This window comes from Rhinolophus sinicus, chromosome 1 (genome assembly GCF_057876585.1).
Source record: "Rhinolophus sinicus isolate RSI-liver-muscle chromosome 1, RSI-T2T, whole genome shotgun sequence".
NCBI lineage: Eukaryota > Metazoa > Chordata > Mammalia > Chiroptera > Rhinolophidae > Rhinolophus > Rhinolophus sinicus.
Genome location: NC_142501.1, coordinates 89,552,242 through 89,564,486, shown reverse-complemented (window position 1 = coordinate 89,564,486; position 12,245 = coordinate 89,552,242). Strand labels below are relative to the sequence as shown.

The 12,245-nt window shown below is 47.7% G+C and overlaps 1 protein-coding gene across 3 annotated transcripts in view; it reads right to left on the bottom strand.

The window, feature by feature from the left end:
- CRACR2A (calcium release activated channel regulator 2A) overlaps window positions 1-12,245 on the bottom strand; it is a 133,082-nt gene that overhangs the window by 3,411 nt on the left and 117,426 nt on the right. For 2 of the 3 annotated variants that reach the window (XM_019756945.3, XM_019756948.3), the window contains exons 14-16: window positions 10,003-10,084; window positions 9,777-9,891; window positions 729-830 (exon numbers count right to left, since the gene is read on the bottom strand). In XM_019756945.3, coding sequence (XP_019612504.2) covers window positions 729-830; window positions 9,777-9,891; window positions 10,003-10,084 — 299 coding nt within the window. Of the gene's footprint in view, window positions 1-728; window positions 831-9,776; window positions 9,892-10,002; window positions 10,085-12,245 lie in introns of those variants that run through there. The other variant, XR_012493823.2, reaches the window with a different exon arrangement.

Below are 12,245 nucleotides of genomic sequence, written 5' to 3'. Positions count from 1 at the left end.
TTCTGTCAGACCCCGACTTGGGTCAGCCTGTGGGAAAACGAAGGCCCTGTGGTGAGGGGCAGGGAGAGTGCATAGCACCTGGAATTGGAAAACAGGATTTGTCTTCCAGCTTTAAGTCCTAACCTCACCACGGAGGAGCTGTGTGATAACTTAAACAAATCACTGAATTTCTCTGACCCTCAGTGTTGTTTTTTACTGACTGAAAAAGGAAAAGGTGATAATAAAAATACAGATCCGTAGCTCCTTCATCAAAATCTCTGGACCCAGATATATTTTAGAATCCAGAAAGTTTGAGTTTCAGGAAGATCATACATGTATGCACTGTATTTTATATACTATCCTCAGTGGGGTAGACTTGCAGCTAGTGTTTCTGAAGGTGATAGAGTGGAAACATAGGTGATGGGATTCAAGCATTAGATGGGGTCTGAAATAGGTAACCTCTTCCTATCTAAGAATTTATACATATGAGTTGTGAGGAAGAGAGTTTGGGGAAATTCCCCATCGCCAAGTCATCCCTCGCCAGCTCCATCTTGCAACCTGTGGCTTTCTATGGGAATTTCACAAGCACAGGAGCTGGACCATTCCCGTGACTCCAGGACACCCATCCCGCCCCCTTGCTTCCTTCCCAGAAGGCTTCCAGAGAAGGCTTCCCCCAAGGCTCTCGGTCACATGCCTGACTGCCGTGGGGTCCTGCCCTGTCCACAGAGATAGAAATGCCTGCTCCTTACCTTGGCGAGCTGCTCTCCGAGGCCCCGGGGAACTTCCCGCTCTTTCTCATTGTCAATCTTATTGCCCAGCAGAAGGACGGGGATGCAGTCTCCCACAGCTTCCTGCAGAACAGACAATCCCCCAGCTGACAGAAGCATCCATAAGGAGAACCCGAAAGGACGGATTAAAATGCTAGCTGGAAAGATACAGTCTGGTGTGCAAACCCCTGGCTGCCACAGAGGCCAAGCGGTAATAAAGTCATCGTGAAAGCTGAGCGGGGGAGCGTGTTCTCTGAGAGCCTCAGTTTACAAGGCCTGCGTCTGGGGGCCTCCAGTAGCGGCAGTGCAGCGATGCCTCCCTCCCTCACCACTCCCCTCGGATGCTGGCTGGAACATGCAGGCTCCCCACATGCGCTGGGAATGGGAAGCAGGAGGAGGGCACAGTTGCCACCCATATACTGTGTCCCTCCAGGGCTTACAGCGCCCCGAGGACATTCCTAAGTGACTGGACTGAGTCCACATGAACGAGAATGAACCAAAGGACATACAGCGCTGGAGCTGTCCCAGGGCTGCTGTTAGAAGTGGCATCACCGGAGGCCTCACGTTGGGCGTGTGGGCACCCTGAGGGCTGGGTCCATGGTGCCCAATAAAGGACTGTTGTGAGCCTCCTTGGAGGCCACGGCATGGTGTCATAGAGCCTGTCACTGGGCGCTCTGGCTTTGAAAGGAACCTGCACGGGGAAGAGCTGTGGCCAGAGCAGGTGCACGTCCTGGAGCAGAAGTAGCAGGTTTACTCAAGGGGTCAACCCGCCCTGCCTCCAGTGGCTGTGGCAGATGGGCAGGGCCGGCAAGCCCACAATGTCTGTACCCCGGCGCCCTGACCTCCCCCGTGAAATGGGGTACGGCACATACCTCCCCGCAGGGCAGACAGAGGGCCCAGGACACACAGCTATTAAGTGAGGAAACAGGGTAATGTTCACATTTAAGCAGGCTGTTATTTCTACCTTGTGAGATTTTTAATTAGAAGCTTTTAATCATAATCTGGTCGTGAAGATTATTCACTAAACACATAGCTATATGTTTTACTAAACAGAGAGCGCTGTGGGATAACAAGCTAATAAGCGGTTATCGTTTTGTCAATAGTTCAGCTACTTCACATTACCATTTCAAATACATGTCCAATGTCCATCCGATAGGTACACCTATTTTAGGCTGAAACGCAATTACATTTGAAATTAAGGCACAATGCTTCCTTAATCTACACATTCGTTTTTATTGTAGTTCAGCAGTGAAAAAATTTCTCGTTTACTAAATGAGAATGTTGAGTATCAGAGAATCCGAAAGAACATTCAATATCAAAGTCACTGAGTTATGAGGCTCCTTTAGGATCTGGGCCCACAATTCTCTAATGTTTCCCTCTAAATTCTGACTTTGAATGAACTGTCTGCTATTTAGTGGCTTATTAACAAGAACTCTCTAAAAGCAGCATTTCCACATACCCATAGGAAGACGGTAGTTAACACTGACGATGGAGACTCAGGCACCACAAGATCTTACGGTGTCTTCTGACCCATCAGAACCAATTCTGTCATGGGCACTGCAGTCGTAAGTGGACTGTACCACAGTCCAATAATTTGCAAGTGAAAAACTCACTATGGTATATGGAGAACGCTGGGGCTTCTTACACCATTAGTGGGAACAACCCCTTTCTCTGACTGTGCCGGGCCACAGAAACTTGGGCAGTTTTTCACAGAAATGGAAGAAAAGAGGAGGAAACAGGGAAATGGGCCAAAAGGCTTGCTGTTTGGACCACTTGAGAGAGAGAATTTGTAGATGTACGTGTGAGGATGACTAAGACTCGTGGGATTTCTTGACATGGAAACTCTCTGAAAATATGAGCATCAGACCTGCAATCCCAGGGCCGAATTCTAACCCCACTCTGGTAACTTGGCATGGGTGATCACTTCAGTTTCCTTCCTTGCAAAGGGCATGCTGGGTACTAATGGACCGAACAGGATGAGGTAGGGAACAGCCATAAGCCCCCATCTGAGCCCCCATGCACCACACACAGCAGTGTGCCTCTTGGGAAAAGAGGGGGCAGTCTTCTTTTCAAAAGGAATTCCTGGATATAGAAATGAAAGTGCTTAGAAGGAGGAGAAAAAAGCCAAGCTCCCAGCTGGAGCTATGGTTTCTCTTCTTTGCATTGTTCCTCTTACACAGACACTCTGGACAACTTCCTTCACCTCCATGAGTACTGGCCTGCCACCAATAAAGAATTATGTCCAAAGATATGGCAAAAATAAGTGAGAATGCACTAAGGCTGCAGAGAGTGCTATCATGGGCGGTCAGCGGATGTCACTCCAGACCCAAGATTAGTTTCTAACCATAGGAAGGGCCAAAGGAAGGGGTTGGGGCTGGCCGGGTGTCTCATGGTCCTCTCTTTCTTTAACCTCAAACTTGAGCTATCTGCCTAAACTTCACACCTTTTGCACACTGAACTAGGTTTTCAGCCCACATACTGCCTGGCACAAAGATGCTCATAATTATCCACCAGATGAAGCAATACTTCCTTTCAAAAGTCCAAAGCCCAGCTCCTTTGGAGAACAAGTCTAAGGTCCTCCCAACCTCTGTTGACATTTCTATAGATGTTAGTACAGTCCCGTAGGCGTGCCAGGTAAGAGGGAAGGGATGGGGCTCCTTAGCCAGCCACACAATCTCTCTGTAGGCACTTGGCTCTGCTCTCACCCCAATCGCTCCTCTTCCCTGAGTCTCTCTTCTCTGAGCTGTAAAATAGGCCTCGAAAGCCAGTTTCTGTCCTCTGACTTTGACACAGAAGCCTCTCTATACCTTTGATCACTTTAGCTGTCTTTCTCTGAACTTGAGTTTGTTGGAAGACAGACTTGTGGGAATTTAAAAGATTATACATCTCTGACTTTAAATAACAAGGGCTGTCACTTTAGAGCAGAGGATTGGCATTCAGCTCAGAATGTGCAGCTGTTGGGTTGGGTTGGTGTGCGTGTGTGTGTGCGTGTGTGTGTGCGTGCGTGTGTGTGTGTGTGTGTGTGTGTGTGTGTGTGTTAATATCTATTTGCTGGGAGGCAAGAAAAGCACTTAGCTGGGAGAGTGCTGCCAGAACAAAAACATTTCTCAGCACATTAAAGCATGCAGTTATGCTAAGAAAAAAATGACTGCGAAATTATATCTTGGGCGTTTCCATATTTATCCAGCCCCTGGACTATGAGTCAAAACAAGATTTATTTGTGTAGTTTGTTTCAAACTGCCAGCACTTCAAACTCAACTTGGAATCTGGGGAAAAAATCAAACTGCTATTTTTGCTCTATGCTGTACGTTGTCACCGCCGACACAGATCACAGAATGAGCATTAGTTAGCAGTCCACGAAAGGAGAGGAAAGTAGGCCTGACTCCTTTCAGCTAAAGAACTGTTCTGCCTTGAGACAGAAGCGAGAAGGACTGCAAAAGAAATGGACACCTATTTATCAGAAGCAGATTTCGACCATGGGCCATGTGACGAGAGAGAAGCATAATGCAGTGACAAAGCCCTAGATTTTAGTTCTGGCTGTGCCGTCTGACAAGCCGTGGGTGCCTTTGAACAAGTCACTTCCTCTCTCTGGATCTCAGGGTTTTTCATCTATAAAATAAGAAGCTACACTGGATTAATTTCCAAGTATCTTTCCAGCTTAAAGACTGGTCTCGTTGGCTTAATGACGCCAGTCATATTCCACTTCCTTGACTTATAGGACTAACAATGACAAAGGTGCTTAGAATGACAAAAAGACCTGAATAGAAGTTCAACATGCCAGGGCTGCAGATACTGAGGCCCAACCATCTGAGTTTTGGGCAAATACCAGCCCACTCAGGCTTGTGCCAAACCCTATTTTCTCTGATACGGGCCCCAAGGTCTTCAGATGTCCGGTGTGCCCCCTGGCCAAAACATGGGGCCCTTGGGCCCAACCAGTTTCTTCTTTTGATTGGACTGGTTAAGCAAGGCCCACTCAGCAGAGATGAGGAGGAGGTAGGGGGACTGGGAATGCTCAGGTGGTAGGAATGGCCAACTGCTTTGACTTCCTGTAAGGTGTGTAGGAAATGTAAAATGGCAGGGAATCAGCACGGAGTGTGTCTGGGCCCAGTGTGGGCCTCTGATCCAGAAGGCCTGCAGGCAAAGTAAAGCTACGTAGAATGGGATGGAAGAACAGTCATGGGGGCAGGACGCTCCCACCTCATAAAGCAGGGTAGGCGGTTGTTCTCTTGTGCCAAAGGAATTGGGTTCCCTCTGGGCTGCAAGGAGCCTCTAGCATCCTCTGGCCCCCTCAGCAAGTCAGAGCCATACCCTGCAGAATGTGGGGGCCACAAGGGAACTTTCAGAGCGTCCAGCGCACACCTTCATTGAGTGACTGGCCGCAGTGTCGTGGGCAGGCAGTGTGCGAGCTGGGATGGTAAGAACTTCTTTTTCAGGGAACTCCATACCTCCCCGGAGTATCTGATTCTGCCCCACACAACCTCTTCACAGGGTCTTTGCCGTGTGTAATCTGAGGCAATTTCAGCCCTTTCTTCTTGTAGTGCTTTCTGGGTTATAGGAGGAAGGGGTACTGAGAAGAGCTGGCTAGCATTCACCTAACAACAAGGCTTCAGAACCTGAAGCCTGTCATTAAAGTTCCCCTTCCACCCTCCCGTCCCCAGGTGAGGGAGGTGGCACAGTGCTTGGAGCTTTATGGAAAAATAAGGTGCTCCACAAATATAAAGTACTTATTATTTTCAGTTCCCCTCTGATCAAATTAGGTGTCAAGTTTGAATCTATCACCTGACACCTCTGATTGCTGGTTGCCAAGGCAAGATGAGTTAGCTTTTCAAAAATCTTGAGAATGGCATTTATGATGCCACTGTTCCCCACCTTCAACACACAGTCCGCCACCCGACAGAGGCTTCTGCCCTTGCTCACGAAACCCTGGCCCAGCAGGCTGGACCCACCATACTGAGTCCTCTGGACTGCCACACGAGTGCTGGACACGTGGGAGGTGCACAGAAAATCCTTGTTGAAGGGGCACAGACATCTCTGGATATGATTTAGGGCCTTGCTTCTCAAAGTGCGGTCCTTGGACCAGCAGCATCAGCCTCACTTTTTAGAGAGGGAGAATCTCGGGCCCATCCCATACCTGCTGACTCAGAGTCTGCATTTTAACAAGATGTCCAGGGGATTCTCATGCATATTTGAGTTAGAGAAGCACTTGTTTAGGCTGGGAAGCATGGCAGGTGAGAATCAACCAGAAAACTTAATTTTTTTTTTTTTTAATTTACAGGCCCTGCATCATTCTATCTGGGAGAGAAGACCCGACATCTGTTTTATTTGAAAGCTCCACAGGTGTTTCTGATGTTCATCCAGGTTTGGAATCATCCTTTAGAGCAGGGGTGTCCAAACTTTTTTCAACTTTTTCACCAAGGGCCATATGCGGTAAAATACACAAACAGCCGGGCCACTCACTCGAGGTGAAGTACGTATTGCCTCACCTGGTTTATTTAAGTAAACTAAATATATTTTTGGAATTTGCTGCGGGCCAATTAAAAATGGATTGCGGGCCGCAGTTGGTCCGCGGGCCGCAGTTTGGACACCCCTGCTTTAGAGTTTAACTGTACCTTTTGATAATTTTTAAAAAGGAGAATTCAAACTATATTATAAGGTTATAGTAATCAAAACAGCATGTTACTAGCATAAAAACAGACACATAGATCAATGGAAGAGAATACAGAAACCAAAATAAACCCATGTCTATGTGGTCAATTAATCTATGACAGAGGAGGCAAGAATATACAATGGGAAAAAGACAGTCTCTTCAATGAATGGTTGTGGAAAAACCAGACAGACGTATGCATAAAAATGAAACTAGACCACTTTCTTACACCATATACAAGAATAAACTCAAAATAGATTAAAGACTTAAATGTAAGACCGGAAACCATAAAACTCCTAGAAGAAAATATAGGCAGTAAACTCTTTGACATCATTTTTATCAATTTTTTTTGGATATGTCACCTTAGATAAGGGAAACAAAAGCAAAAAATAAACAAATAGGACTATATTAAACTAAAAAGCTTTTGCATAGCGAAGTAAGAAAAAAAACAACCTACTGAATGGGAGAAGATATTCATAAATGATACATCCAATAAGGTATTAATATCCAAAATACATAAAGAACTCATACAACTTAACACCAAAAAGCAAACAATCTGATTTAAAAATGGGCAGAACACCTGAATAGACATTTCTCGAAAGAGGACATACAGATGGCCAATAGACATATGAAAAGATGCTCAACCTCACTAACCATCAGAGAAATGCAAATTAAAACCACAGTGAGATACCACCTCACCCCAGTCAGAATGGCATCATCAATAAATCAACAAACAACACGTGATGTTGAGGATGTGGAAGAAGGGAGCCCCTGTGCTCTGTTGGTGGGATTGCAAATTGGTGCAGCCACCATGGAAAACAGTGTGGAGGTTCCTCTAAAAATTAAAAATAGAACTACCTTATGATTCAGGAATTTCATTCCTGGGTATTTATGCAAAGAAATCCAAAACACTAATTCAAAAAGTACCCCTATGTGCATTGCAGCATTATTTACAATGGCCAAGATATGGAAGCAACCTAAGCGTCCATCAATAGATAAATGGATAAAGAAGATGAGGTACATATATACAATGGAATATTACTCAGCCATAAAAAGAATGAAACTTTGACATTTGAGACAACACAAATGGTCCTAGAGGGCATTATGCTAAGTGAAATAAGTCAGAGAGAGAAAGACAAATACTATATGATTTCACTTATATGTGGAATCTATAAAACAAAATAAATGAACAAACAAAACAAAAACAAACTCATAGATACAGAGGACAAATTGATGGTCACCAGATGGGAGAGGGGTTAGGGCATGGGGGAAACAGAGACAGGTGTAGAAGTACAAGTTGGTAATTACAAAATAGCCACAAGGATGTGAAGTACAGCACAGGGAATTTAGTCAATGATATTGTAATAACTATGTACGGTGCCATATAGGGGCAATAACTTATAAGTTATATAAATGTCTGACCACTATGCTGTACACCTGAAACGAATATGATATTGTATGTCAACTGTAATTGAAAACAAATTTTTAATTTAAAAAAAAACAAGTTTGTAGCTGGGAAAAGAATGGGTGACTTTGAAAAAGTCATGGCCTCAATTTCTTCACTTGAGAATGAGATGTCTGTCCTGGATCAGTGATTTTCAAAGGGACACCCTCTTGTCTAACAAAATTGTACCTGGACCTCCAATATCTTAAACTGAAAGAAGTGGAGTGGATCTAACTGAGACGGAGGGTGAGGGGCCCAGAACAGTGACGAGCACACTTTCCCTGCTCTGCCCCAGTCCCTGGAAGTCACTCTGATTCAGAGCTCCAAAGAAGAAAGTGTGCAAACCACTGGCTTACGTAAGCCCTAGAGTCTCTCCCGGTGCTTAACTTCTGTGAGGAAGACAAGTCACTGGTGCTGTCAAAAAATCCTGTCTTAAATTCCGAAGTTTAAAGAGGAATGATTTCCAGATTACCCACACCATTTGCTTCCATTAAGCGCTCAGTGTAGAGCCATTCACTACATTTCAAAATGTACATTTTCTCTATTAATGTTTTAGGTTCAATAATTTTGAGACATAATTTTCATTAAGCAAATTTCTGAGAAACCCTTGAATTTGGCTTCCATTCTTATACCTTATTTTTCTTGGTAAGGAGAAGGACATGGATTAAGAGTAAAGAAAGGAGTGGCTCAGCCAATCCAAACTACAAGAAAAACAGATTTGGGTGGGAGGAATCATAGATGCTACAGGCAAAAGGATGAAGAAACGGACAACTCCCGTGTTCTGACTGCACACCGATATAATACCCGTTCGTGCATCCAACACCTGTTGAGCAGTGACTCTGTGGAGCCCCTGTAGCACTGGGTAGCAGTGACAGAGATGCAGGTGCAGTTCCCAGGAGGCACAGAGTGCACTCGGGGTCGGCTGGGAACTGCGTCCTTTACAGTGTGAATGCGTAATAAGGAGGCAATGCACGGTCTAATGGGCTTGAGGAGAGGCTGAAGGTAAGCTCTGTGAGATCAGGAACATTGTCTCTCGCATCCGCTGCTCCAATTCCCAGACCCTACAACAGTGGCTGGCAGTGTTTTGAATAAATAAGTGAACAGAGCATGGCTCCTGCTGGTGGAAGCAGCTGGGACGTCCCACATGACTGTTTTGTGAATGAATCAGCTGAGGCCCTACGAAAAGAAGTGGCTTGTCCACTCTGCCCTTGGCCTCGAGATGTCTGCATTCGAGTGGTAAAGGAAGAGCGTGCAGACGATCAGGGAGTAAAAAGCACTTACAAAGCAGCATGTTGCAAGTGTAAGTCAAGACACAGTCTTACAGATAATCCAGAATTCAAAGAAGAGTGCTCTCGGTCGCGGGCCCTGCCTAGGGTGACCTTGGCGTGATCCTGAGGCCCTCACATCATGGGCCACCCTCCCCTTACGGGAAGGGTTGTGACAGAGGCTCCAAAACACTGTGTGGTGCCAGTCCTGGGCTGGGCACGGCTGGGCCCACTGAAGTTGGAAAAATGTAGGGGGTGGGGAGAGGTGGTGAGAATGGGGGAAGAGCGCAGTTGTGACTCAGGTGAAACACTTGTTTCTCAGGAAACCTTCTTTGACACTCCACGCTGTGCCCCTCCTATTCCACTCACTCATAGCACTTACCAAAATCATAACGACACAATTAGTGGCGTAATCTGTATTTTTCAATCCCCCATCCACGGGAGGAGGGACTGTGTCTGCTTGCTCACTTTTGAGTGTTCAAGTTCACCCAGGTGCGCCCCTGGTACTGGGTACCTGGGTGAACGGACACACGAATGCTTAAATCGGTTTGTTCCTGGAGAAGGTGGGTTCTGAATTAGGGTTTGGAAGAGCAGATGGCCAGGCAGGAGACAGGCAGAAAAGAAAGGGGAGGCAGGAGCTGAGAGCCTGAGCGCTCCTAGGAGAGTAACCAGCTCACCTCCACGCTGCTCAGCCAATGCCGGACAGATAGGAAGGACTGTTTGGCTGTGAGGTCGTACATGACGATGACACCATCGGCCTTTCTGAAGAACTGCTGGGTGATGCAACGATACCTGCCACCGAAGGGCTGCAGGTCAGAGGCAGCACAGCCCCGTCGCAGTCCAGACCTTCAGCCCCACCACGGGAATGGAAGAGACAGGGCTACATGAGGGACAGCTCCTCACCTCTCCTGCCCAGCTGTGTCCCACAGCTGCAGGGCCACCTGAGTGTCATCCACACGCACGGTCTTCACACGGTAATCAATGCCTGCAAGGTGGAACAGGCCTGTTACTTCCCAGTCAGAACATGACGATCCCAATGTCTCCAATCACGGCAGGCCAAGAGTGACAACCCTCCCTGTGCAGCTCCTGGCAGGCCATGTGGGGGAATGGACAGAGCACTGGACAGGGAGGCACCAGGCCTGGGTTCTGGTTCTGTGTCTGCCATTTAGTAGCTGTGGGACCTTGATCAAATCACTTAACATCTCTGAACTGCAGTCTCCTCCCTGTGATGTAATCCACACCCTCTTCAGGGACACTATAATAGGTTCAAATGAGATTACACATGTCAAAGTAATGTACCAATACAGAGACCATTATTATTTGTGAATTTACTCCTTCAGTGCAAAGATGGAAGGACAGGAAAGACAGTCCTCAAACTTCTACCCCCTACCCTTTCTCCCTGAAATCCTTTTCAAAGTTCTCCTAATAAAGTTCAAATATCCCTGGGGATGAATGATACTTTCAGACTTCCATCGGCCACGCGAGGGTATGTGGAGGAGTCTGGAGGAGAAGCCGGAGGACAGGGTGGGTGGCAGGTGGAGGGCAGGCTAGAAGAGAAGGAGGGGGAGGGGAGAGAACCAGCGGTAACATTCCCCCTTGGGATGGGTTTGGAGCTCTGAGTCCCGGCCACAATTGTCTCTCTGAGGCTGTGAACCTACCTAGACTCCAGAGAGAGGGAACAAGGTCGAGGGACACGCATCCTGTGCCCACAGCAGCCCTCAGAGAGAAGGACCTTAAGAAAGCTTCTGCGGTAACAGACATTCCTCTCTCCTACATTGTTTAAGAATGTTCACAAGTGCTTACAGAGGTTCAAAAAGTCTTTCCCCCTTAAGGTGCCAGATCCTGGAGCCAGAAGGCATCCCCTATCAACTCCAAAAGGCCCAGTTTCTGAGACCCTCACCTTGGAGGGCTTAGGTAGGGACAGCAACAGCAGTTTGAACGGAAAGAGACAGAAGAAACAAAACGGAAAACAGGAGGCAGGACATGGAAAAGGTCATGGCAGATACTATCTCCAGGCAAAGGCAAGTGCATTAGGGGCCCAGGAGTGGAGGGGAGGCGAGAGGGTCACCAGTCCTAGAATGCAGGACCAGCAGGGACTCTGGAGGCCCCGTGCTTCACAGATGAAGGCCAGACGGAGCAGCACATTTGTTTGGGTAGAGACAGACTGATCGGACCCATTGGTGGAAAGCCTGACGTTTCTAGTTGTCATGTGCCATCTCTCCATCCTCTCAATGCTCCCCGTAACATCCATGTGAGTTACCTGTACACACACCTGTGAACGTGCATGAACCTGTGCACCACCCCTACCCAGCACACAATCAGAGACGGTGTGCCTTGCCCAAGCTGGCCAGCAGCTGCAGTGTGGAAACCCAACTCTGAGGCTCATTCTACTTTTCACACCAGTACCCTGCGCGAGGGACACCTGGCGGCTTGCTTTTATCCAGAAAGCCCTGGGCTAAGTGCTCCCATCCAAAGGGATTACAACTGGCTGGAGCTGAATCCAAGGTGAGTTTTCTTAGCTGAAAGTGGCAGGGTTTCCCCATTCTGTGCTCTGGAGATGGAAGGGGCTGCCTCCTTTCTGATAACAACTCAGAAGGGAGCCAACCACTGTCAGCGCAACTTCAGGGCCTGATCTGAAACCAGCCCAAGGAGCAAAGCCTCGAGGACAGAGCCCTCTCCTTGAAGGGAAGGCTCCCAGGCTGCTTTCTGCTTTCGTCGTCCCCTCTACCTCACTGCCTAACTGTTTGGCTGCAGGCCAGGCAGCTTGTGTTGCAGGGAGCGAGGTGGACCGAGGCGTGCTGGAAGCACGGGCTCCGTGCTGGGGTGAGCTTGGTGAGTCTCTGCTGGGTGCTCCGGCACCCGATAGATTTCTCTCTGCAGCCTCGGACAGGCAGGCCCAGGAAGCAGATACGCCCGTGGCGGGGGTGGGGTGGGTGGTGGGTAGGAGACACAGGCGGCAAGTCCAACAGAAGAGACAAGACAATAATGTGGGGCCAGAGGACCTGAACTCCGACCTCAAAGGCCCTCACCACCAGTTCCAACATCCCAGGAGCCAGGCAACCGTGTGTGTCCTGGTTTTGGTTCTGCCTCTAACCAGCTACATGACCTTGATGACATGACTCCATCTCATTGTGGGGCATCTTCAC